The sequence below is a fragment of the Achroia grisella genome, unplaced genomic scaffold (genome assembly GCF_030625045.1).
Source record: "Achroia grisella isolate CSIRO2021 unplaced genomic scaffold, CSIRO_AGI_Agris_v1 utg853, whole genome shotgun sequence".
NCBI classification, from domain to species: Eukaryota; Metazoa; Arthropoda; class Insecta; order Lepidoptera; family Pyralidae; genus Achroia; species Achroia grisella.
Window position 1 is genome coordinate 786265 of NW_026713043.1, and position 10533 is coordinate 796797.

Below are 10533 nucleotides of genomic sequence, written 5' to 3' on the forward strand. Positions count from 1 at the left end.
AACAATTATAGACTTATCGACACGCGGCACTGTGTGACAATCGTCTCATGAGACCTGTCACATTGCCACGATAAAACAAGCAGGCGTTTGTTTTTGCAGCCATTTTGTACCGACTGGCAATGTTATCTATTGAATAATGGATCGTAATGGAGAATAGTTAAAGATCTGTCAAGTGATCAATATACATTACTTTCTTTTAACAATAGGAACGTAAAAAATTGATAAATAAATAAAATTATATGTTATGACTATGTACCTGACCCGCTGCTATTTAAATAAAGGTGGATGGTAGAAGGATAAAAAATTTGGTTTATCTGTTTTATGCTTATAATGATAAACAAAAAATAAAATAGTTTTATTTTAAAAAAAGTAAAAAAACATAGTGTGTATCTCCATTATCTCTTAGGGATATGAGAAATCATTTACGTACTATTCTCAGATTAACCGAATATACGCACAAAAATTCATAAGAATCGGTAAAGTCGTTTCGTAAGATGTTACAAGCACTGTCACACGAGAATTTTATATATTAAATATCATGATTCTGATATTTACGTTTGATTTCAGAAATGAGATGGCTCTCAATTAAATATAGATTTATACGTACCTTAATAAACGTTCCTCAGTTCTGATCTGATTTTAATAACACTGTTTTAGCTTGAAATAGGGCTCAACACTAAATGATATAGAATAAGTATTACTTAAAAAATATCAATAAAGTTATTCTGTTTTAATTAATATTAAATCATAAAGAACCAAACTGATTATCGATTATAAAAAAAAGCATTATAATAAGTCAATTTTTATTTTTGTCACCAACTGCGATATTTAATAATCGAAGCGATTGAAGATTTTTTTTATAAATGTATCTTATAATTACACAAACACCCAAAATACAATTTGAATTAAGAACGTCGTAATTTCTGAACTCACTTGAAAATAACTGTATGCGCCTATATTCCTTAGCCTGTCACATCGTAAAAAAAATACCACAGTGGAGGGTATTATTGATATTAAAATTTACGATTGCCAATTAATTTAAGCGACGTAAAATACGACATTTCGTACAAATAAAGACATTTAGTTGCTGTAATTAAAGATAATTAACGCTTAACGTTAATTGTTCTTGAATAATATGGAAAGAACAGCTTTTGGCAATAAAACTGTGAGTATTTTTATTTGTTTTTACGTCTGAGACAAAAGTAAAATGTACTTTTTGTCAGTTGTGTTATATTATAGTTGAATTTGCCTCGAATTGTTTTTTTTAAATGTTTCATTTACATAAATCTATTGTTTTTTAATGAATATTATAATTGTAATAATGTATTTTATAATTAGTTTTACCTTTTCACTACAAAATAACTGAACGGAGCGTAATTAATGCAATTTGATGTCAAATATAACGATGATTTACATCTATACATTTTAATTTATAATATAGGTATGATTGCTTGTTTGTCTGTCTATTTGTTACATTTTCACGATTAAATGGCTGTAAAGGTATGGATTTACTCAAATCAAAATGCACTACAGATCATAATAAAATTTAACATGAAGTATGATTGAAGAATATCTGAAAAAGTAGACGAAGTGGCAGGAAATAACTAGTACAAATATAACTAAGAGTTCAGTTAATTGTTCAGTTTCTCTCGCTCCTCGTCGATCTGTATGTGTATTAGTATGGTAGCTTGTCTGTGTGTCTGCTCGTTACATTTTCACGACTAAATGATTGTATAATAGTAAGAGCCCATTCAAGTAATAAAACGCACTACGGATCTTAATAAAATTTAACGTGAAGTATGATTGACGAATATTATCCCAAAAAAGTAAACGACGTAGTGGGGAATAACTAGTATAGATATAGCTAAAAGGTCAGTTCAAATAACTGTACATTATATCTGTTCTATTATCATCAGTTTTTGTCGTATCTCGTCCTCCTGTATGCGTATTAGTATGGTAGCTTGTCTGTCTGTCTGTTCGTTACATTTTCATGACTGAACGGATGTATAGTGGTATGGATCCGCTCACGTAATCCTGAAGAAGCCGTGGCCTCACAACGAAAACGAATTCTTGGAACGGTGAAGTTGCTTAGTGAAGCCTGTAAAGAGACCAGGAGACTTATGCGCTTTTGTGAGGAGGCTGGCTAATTTAGTAGTCTCTGCTGTACGTACGTACAAGGGCCCAAATGAGAGGCACATGGCGGAAAATGAAGTCCAACTTACATTTTACATTTTACATACATAGTTGTATGCATTCACTCAAATAAATAAAATACACACTACGAATTGTAATAAAAGTGAACGTGAAGTAAGATTGAAGAAGATTATCTCAAAAAAGTAGACGAAGTGGCGGAAAATAACTAGTACAGATATAACTAAAAGTTCAGTTAATTGTTGAGTTTTTGTCGATCCTCGTCCTCCTGTACTACCGGACCTGATAGTCAACCGCCTTCTATTACCTCAAAAAAATAGACGAAGTGGCGGGAAATGACTAGTACAGATAAAACTAAAAGTTCAGTTAATTGTTGAGTTTTTGTCGATCCTCGTCCTCCTGTACTACCGGACCTGACAGTCAACCGCCTTCTATTACCTCAAAAAAATAGACGAAGTGGCGGGAAATGACTAGTACAGATATAACTAAAAGTTCAGTTAATTGTTGAGTTTTTGTCGATCCTCGTCCTCCTGTACTACCGGACCTGATAGTCAACCGCCTTCTAAATATGACAAGTTCACCCCAACAAACAATTCTCAGAAACTATTCAGGTCCATTGAACAAGTTCTCAGAATCGGCGGCCAGTACATCGGAACTCCAATTGACGATGTCATACTACTGTTTCTCAAAGTGTGGTGCTTGGGGTACACCAGTTGATGGTAGGGGGTAGGTAGGTAGGTTACTGTAGGCTGACTAGATTTACATAATGTATACTTAGATAATTCGCATAGTTGTTTTAAACGTAATGTTAGCTGGTGGAATATTGCAATGCTTATGTTGTTGTATTATTGAAATAAAAGATGTTTAGATTGTATTTTATACTAAATTTGATAGTGACGTCACGGAATGTTCAAGAATAAGTGAAGAAAATGTATATAAAGTTAAACAAAACAATATCGATGTTCCATGCGTGACGTTCCAAATTTGAATTTTATAATTTTATTTTTAAATGTATTATATGGCTATTTGCGATCGTAAACACGTAATATACTGGATGTCTACGAAGGTAATTAATATTTTGTTAAAAATCGTTTGCTTTGCTACCTCTGTATCATCTATTTTAACCTCTAAGCTGCTTGCTATGATAGCAGTGTTGATAGCAGTGAAATTACAATAAGTCCTTCGAAATAACAACGTTGACGAATACATGCTTGATGTATATAGACGACAGAATGGAATGGAATGGAATAAAATAAAAATTATTTATTTAAATAATAACTACAATTTCAACACTTTGGAATAGTCAAGTAATATTTATTTTCGGACAGTTGTCTCATCATAAGAACGAGCATAAAACTTGCGTTGCTTTTTTAAATATAGTTCTTACTTACATAAAAAACAATAATTAAAATTAAAATTAAGCAACATATCTACGATAACCGATTTGCCTTAAAATACAAGTACAGCCATCATACTAAATTGGAGAAACAATAGAATTAACATTTATCTATTACTGTTTTGTACTCATTTTTCAATAAAATACCTTATTTGTTCTATCGATAATGCGTTATTTTATCATCAAGAAAGCCTATTATAGAGCGTGGACTCAATACGTTTGAGAAACTCTGCTACATGACTTATTAAGTTCAAATATTTTCCACGTATTTCGACCAACATTAATGGAAAAATGTCCCTTTTTCTGCGTAGCTGGTTAACATTTAAGACGACAGTTGTATGTGAATAAAAAAAATGTTTTAGTTCAACAGCCAACGTCCGAGGGTCGATAGATTCGTGGCACCGAGGGCCTCTTTCCCGGAATTGCGCAGGCGCACCTTGTCTACATGGAGTTGGGAACCACCGAACACCGACCACTGGGTATGACTAGCATATTTAACATCATATCACTTACTTTGACGGCCTCGGTGGTCTTGCGGTTTAGCTTCTGATGGTCGAGAGTTCGATACCTCGCACGGTAAAAAAATATTCATGAGTATGATGCAAACAGGTTTACGTGTTTTCTATGTATATTATTTATATATTTACAAAAAAAATGTCAATTGTCTAGTACCTATAACACAAGTTCTGCTTAGCTTGGAACTAGATGGCGCAGTGTAAATTGTCCAGGCAATTGTTCTGCTATTATTGAAAGAATAAATAACTTCCAATGAACTCTGAGTGAGTTACTTATACTTATATTCCACAAATGTCATCAAAGATCGCTAATCGCTATTTAACGATAAGGCCGCCAATTGTTAATTACGTTTTTATATGTATATAGGTAATATGTTTTATATTTATATTATATTTTTTCATATAATTTTTATTTTTATTTATAGCACAGGGGAAAAACAAGCTTGCGGCTCACCTGATGGTAAGTGATTACCGCCGCCTACAAGCACCCTCAACACGAGGGAAATGCAAGTGCGTTGTCGTCCTTTTAACAAGGAAAAATCTCTTTCCGTGAGGATTTCAATATAGTACAGATTTGAAAATACCATTACTGGAAGGTGTTTCCACGATGTGGTTGTATTTTCTATGACAGGTATTGCTTTCATAGAAAATAAACTATTTTTTCATTTCTTTTCACAAATAATTTTTACATTTGTTACGTTCACAGTACACCAAATATATAAAACAAAAGAAGTATGTAAACTATCTGGATGACGCCTTAAAATTGGAGCCGTTGAAGCGGCAAGAAGACAAGGACTCCATGAAGAAGGAGGCCTGGCCCTGTATACCTAGGAAAAAGAGTTACTTGTCATCAGCCGACAGCATCCTAGATCTTCCAACATATAGCTTTGCTGCTTGTGAGTTCTATTAATTTTACTGATCCTATTATTATTGTTAACGAGATTTTATTTTAATATAAATGAATGGATGTTTGATATTTTAGATTATAATTTATTATTATATTCCTTATTTTTAGTTGCTTGGCAGTAAAATTACGTAATGAAACATATAGACATAACATCTTAGTCAACGCATGAGTATCTATCCGGATTCTAGGTGACGGTTACTACTTACCATTGTATGGGCTAATCTTGCTTACCATCCTTTTTTTCGCATAGTGTACAAACCAGCTTGCGGTTCACCTGATGGTAAGTGATTCCCGCCGCCCATGAGCACCCGCTGCACGAGAGGAAATACAACTGCGTTTCGTGCGGCTTTTAAAAAAGATAAGCTCTTTCTTTGAGTGTATCAATATCGTATCGGATCGAAAACACCGGAAGGTGATTCCATAATGTGCGTTGTGAATGGCAAACATTTCAATGAAAAATGTTTAGCTAAAATATAATTGTTGACAGTTCCAGATTTACTGGATTGGAGTAACGATAACATCCTGGTAGCAGCCCTGGGCAGGCACTACCACAAATGGAGCTGGCGGTCGCAGAAGCTCATCAGCGAGGGTCTGGCCCAGTACGACATTCAATGTTGCAAGTTCGATCCTCGCGGTGAAATGCTTATAGTAAATTATATTTATTTTCTTTTGTTGCTTAATTACTTTAGGTTATTAGTACTTAAGTAGTAATTTATAATTAACTAGGAAGAAAGAATCATTCCATCTAATATAAATTACATATATTAAAATCCGTTCAGGCGATTTAATGTAAACAACCACGTTCAAATTTATTATAAATAGCTGACCTGCGCATTTTCAGCGCTTTTGCAACATTTTTAATTGCTGCTCTGCTCCCATTGATCGTCGTGTGATGTTATATATATATATAATTAGCCTTTCTCGATAAATAGGTTATTAATAGGTATTGAATAGAGTTCTGGGTTAGGCATCAGTCGCAGTTCAGTTGAATTGTCAACCAAGCCTAGTTTCCGCACTGAATATTTGTGTTCGGCGACCAAAACGCGAATCGTGGTTCTTCTGATAGTTCGTCAAATTGTTTGCTATTTTAATTATACTAAAATTTAAATGTAATGTTTGCAGTTAGGAACGTATATGAAAACTGTCGAAATTCACGACAGCAGCACAAGTAAGAAGGTGAACAGCAACCGCTGCCAGTGTATCACGCTTGGCAACGAGCACTGCACCATCACTAGTCTCGACTGGAGCCCTACTGGGAACTCCTTTGTAACGTGAGACCAATGATTTATATTTATTACTAGCTAACATATACAATTTCATCTGCATCACCCTTATCATTGGGCATGGGCTCCCTAAAATATGGTCGAGCGCAATGGTGGCTGGCTCATCCGTCATACTCGTGAACGGGTGCTGCTTGTGTGGACTGGTCTGCTCTAATCACTATGACTTATTTTCTTTTATTAATTGTTTAACCAGTTGTTGTATATTGAATGTTTTTTCTATTTTACTTTTTACTATTTCATTGAATTAGTGCTAATCGGTGGTTTGTATTCACACACTTAAACTTAAATTGTAAGTAAGAATAAATTATTTAAAAGAGCAACACACAAGTTTCTTTCTTGTTCTTCTTGTGATGAGACAGGATTCCGAATCAGCGGTAGATTAAAAAAAAATGTTATGACTATTCAAAAGTGCTTCAATGTAAGTTTATTTGAATAAATGATTTTCTACTCTATTCTATTCATTATATATATAACGCCCAATGTACATAATATCTTTTTAAATTATAGCCTATATGTTATTCTGATATATAAGTTTATTATTGTGAAGTTTCATCAAAATCCGTTTAGTAGCTTTTGCGTGAAAGAGTAACAAACATCCATCCATATTCACAAACATTCGATTTTATAATATTACTAAGATGCACTTGCCCAGGGACTCCTTTTGCTCTAGAGTTTATTAATTTATGTGGTTTTTTTATTAGTTCACGATCAAAGTTTACACCAATACAATTACATTATATATTACAATATATTTAATGTACTAATCGCAACCTTAATTATATACAACTACGTCATATACATATATGACAAAGTGCTTACAATTAATAAAACATCTTTAAAATTTTACCTTTAATAAAATAGGCAATATAAATTGCATAATGTCTCTCTGGAATAATTAATGCCTATGTCTAGCCTATGTCTCTCTGGAATAATTAATCTCATCACTTAATCGCATTCACCCCGATTTTAGGGTATTTTAAACAAAACGGGGAAACGTCATTAATTTATCTCTAGCAACGAAAATTTTGTAGAATAGGGATAAGGATTAGGTTAGGAAAATTATTCTAGATATAGTTTCAGGTTTATTTACATATTTGCCACGTAAAAGAGGTTACATTTCGCTCGTCAGTTACAAGATTATAAGTCTATAGTAAACATTAAGGTTAAGATAAATTTAAAATTGTAACTTTATTTTCTGTGAGAGGATCAATAAAGAGCTTCATTCATTCATTAATAATCGTAAAAATGGTTTAAATTCTTCATCTTCAGAGGTTGTTCCCGGGGAATGATGACGTCTTTCACCCGGAGCGCCTCTGTAATAAGCTGGAATCACATGCTGCGGGGCGCGGTGCTGGTCGTGCAGGTGTCCCCGGACGCGCGCTACGTGGTCCTTGCCGCTGTTAACAATAAAATCATCTACGTACTGAGCTGGCCTTCTCTCGTACTCATCTCTACTGTCGCCTCGGATTGGACAGTTACGGTAAACTATTATACTATTCATGCAACATCATCATCATTATCATCATCATCATCATCGTCACCATCATCATCATCATTATCACCACCACCATAAGCATCATCATCATTATCATCAGCCCACTGCTTATTATACAGGCCTTCTCGGCCGATCATTATTCGCAACCGTACATATGTTGTCGGACAAGTCTCATTCTCTGACATCGTGATAGCGGACTCCCCGCTTTCCACGCCTCACGCGGCTACCTATGTCCTCTCTCCGTCGCCACCAGGCATCCACGAAACGGTAAACCTTTTTAGTCAGTGAAAAATCCTAATACATCCCGTCTATATAGAGGTGTCACTTTAATAATACCTACATTTGTCAATAGACTCTGAGGTGGCATCCTTGGAGAAGTGCCCTCTTAGGCATCGGGGCAGTGAACCCTGACCTTAGGGCCACAGTCGCCATGTGGGATGCGCCTTCTGAGAAAGTACACGAAGCAAACATCGGCCACGACCAGTACAGCCTTGACGCGATGTTGTTCAGCGACAGAACTGGAGAGTTGGTGATCAGCTTGTGGAACTCGGGTATGACTGATTAATTCCAATAGAATAGAATAGAATAGAAAATCATTTATTCAAATAAACTTAATTTAAGCACTTTTGAATAGTCAACATTTTTTTACATCTACCGCGTATTCGGAAAGCTGTCTCATCACAAGAAGAATAAGCAAGAAACTTGTGTATTGCTCTTTTAAACAATCGTTGTAAGTTCACATTTTACAAGTCGAAACGTGTGAATACAAACTACTAACCAGCACTAATTTATTTAGGCTCAAATATAAAAACACAATAAGATTAAATCAGTCGTAGTGATAAGAGCAGACCAGTCCCTACAAGCAGCTCTCGTTCACGAGTATGACAATCTTTTAAATAGATAGAATATGCTTTATTTGTGTTACACAATGATAGAAGATACGATTAATAAGTAAATGTATAGAAAATAATAATAATAATATAAAACAAGGCAAACTTATTGCTCAAAGCAATTTTTTAAAGGCAATATAAAATATATTTATATATAATGTCCTTAAGACGGTGGAGATATTAATGGATGATATTGGAATGTTCTATGATTGTTTACGAATAAAAATGTATTTTGTTCTGTACCGATTTCATTACCCATTACCACATCTCACCTATGTATATATTTAAAATAGAAATACCCCTACAGACAAATTTTTACAAGTGTACCTGTAAGATGGTAACACAGATCATAAAATTGCTTCCACAGATACATCAGCGGTACAGCCGAAACCATGTTCGTATCTGGTGGTGCTTGGAGACGCCGATACAGTTGTGGACCACTGGGGCGAAGGTAGCAACGGCTTGGACAGAGTGCGGACAATGATCTTTAGTCCCGACGGCACTAAACTTGGTAAGATTTGATGGTTTCGTCATTATTAACCGACTTCAAGAAGAAGAAATTCTTATTTTAACTGTATTTTTCATGCAAATGTTACATTTGCAACTGTATATGTTAATATTTACGTATAGGTATTTAATCCTCAGTGGTTTAGCACACTGGCTTACTTTTGAAGGTCACGGGTTCGAGTCCTCGCACGGCACAAATTTTTGTATTCATGAGTATGATTGTTTGTGATTTACGAAAATAATATATCTCTGTATTTGTATCAGTTATCTAGTACCCATAACACAAGCTTTATCTAGCTTAACTTTGGTTTAAATGGCGCTGTGTGAATTGTCCTAAGATTATTATTATTATAGATTACTAGCTGTCCCGGCAAACGTTGTATTGCCTTAAAATAAAAAAAATAATTTAAGGATGGACTACCCCTAATATTTAGGGGGATGAAAAATAGATGTTGGCCGATTCTGAGACCTACTCAATACGCTCACAAAATTTCATGAGAATCGGTCAAGCCGTTTCGGAGGAGTATGGGAACGAAAACTGTGACACGAGAATTTTATATATAAGATTTGTATCAGTTATCTAGTACCCATAACACAAGCTCTGCTTAGCTTAGGACTAAACAAATGCTGTGTGTGCGTGTTACATGTACATATACAGATTCTCACAAGGAATAAATTGAAAGTATAAATATAATTTATTTACATTGTAAAATTCCTTGTGAGCAGTAAAATAAACATTATTATTAATATTATAATTTCACAATTCCACCACATACAATTGGTGGTTTTATAGTAATGACAAGGACGGGCTTATATGTATAACGAAGTCGCTCATTATCATTATTATTATACATATTTGCGTTCGTTATACATAATAATCAAAAATGAAAAAAAAATATCAATAAAAAAAATTATATAGTTTTTAAAATTATATTCTTTGGCCGTTTAATATCACTTTCCAAACATATAAAAAACAGATATAGTCTTTAAATTATGTTCTTTGTATTTCCAGCTACAGCAACAGCAGACGAGGACTTGATAATCTGGAACTTTCTACCAGAAAACAAGAAGAGGACAAGATGCAGACGGTTCTGCTCGATGCCTGTCTACCTTGATACGGCTATGCATGGCTACTCTGTACGATAGATTGTAGAAAACTAACTCGCTTATTCATAAAAAAAATCTATAAAACCATATCACAATTTGAATATTTTGTCAAATAAGTCATTTTTATTATTTATTCATTTATTTTGCGGAAATCCTTTTCGTTATATAATAAATTTATATTACTTTATTTAATTCCTCTTCCTTTGGTGACCAAATTAAAAATACGTACTAATTAAAATGCCATGTAATAATACTTTTTTCTGACTACTCCAATGCTGTTGG

General features: G+C 34.1%; 1 protein-coding gene across 1 annotated transcript; it reads left to right on the top strand.

Annotated features, from left to right (window-relative positions):
• Positions 1–1135: 1135 nt before the first annotated feature.
• LOC131852520 (protein cortex) lies at positions 1136–10290 on the top strand. The gene is made up of 9 exons (XM_059203193.1): positions 1136–1165; positions 3910–4026; positions 4769–4958; positions 5457–5617; positions 6092–6240; positions 7522–7732; positions 8100–8298; positions 9005–9148; positions 10157–10290. Exons 1-9 carry the CDS (start codon positions 1136–1138, stop codon positions 10288–10290), a joined length of 1335 nt encoding a protein of 444 aa, XP_059059176.1.
• The last annotated feature ends 243 nt before the right edge of the window (positions 10291–10533 follow it).

Excerpts from the sequence above, each read along its gene's own strand:
- LOC131852520 (XM_059203193.1), top strand. The coding sequence starts at position 1,136 with ATGGAAAGAACAGCTTTTGGCAATAAAACT. Across the intron at positions 4,959-5,456 it reads AACATATAGCTTTGCTGCTT|TTCCAGATTTACTGGATTGG; the intron begins GTGAGTTCTATT and ends AATTGTTGACAG. Across the intron at positions 7,733-8,099 it reads CCTCGGATTGGACAGTTACG|ACTCTGAGGTGGCATCCTTG; the intron begins GTAAACTATTAT and ends ATTTGTCAATAG.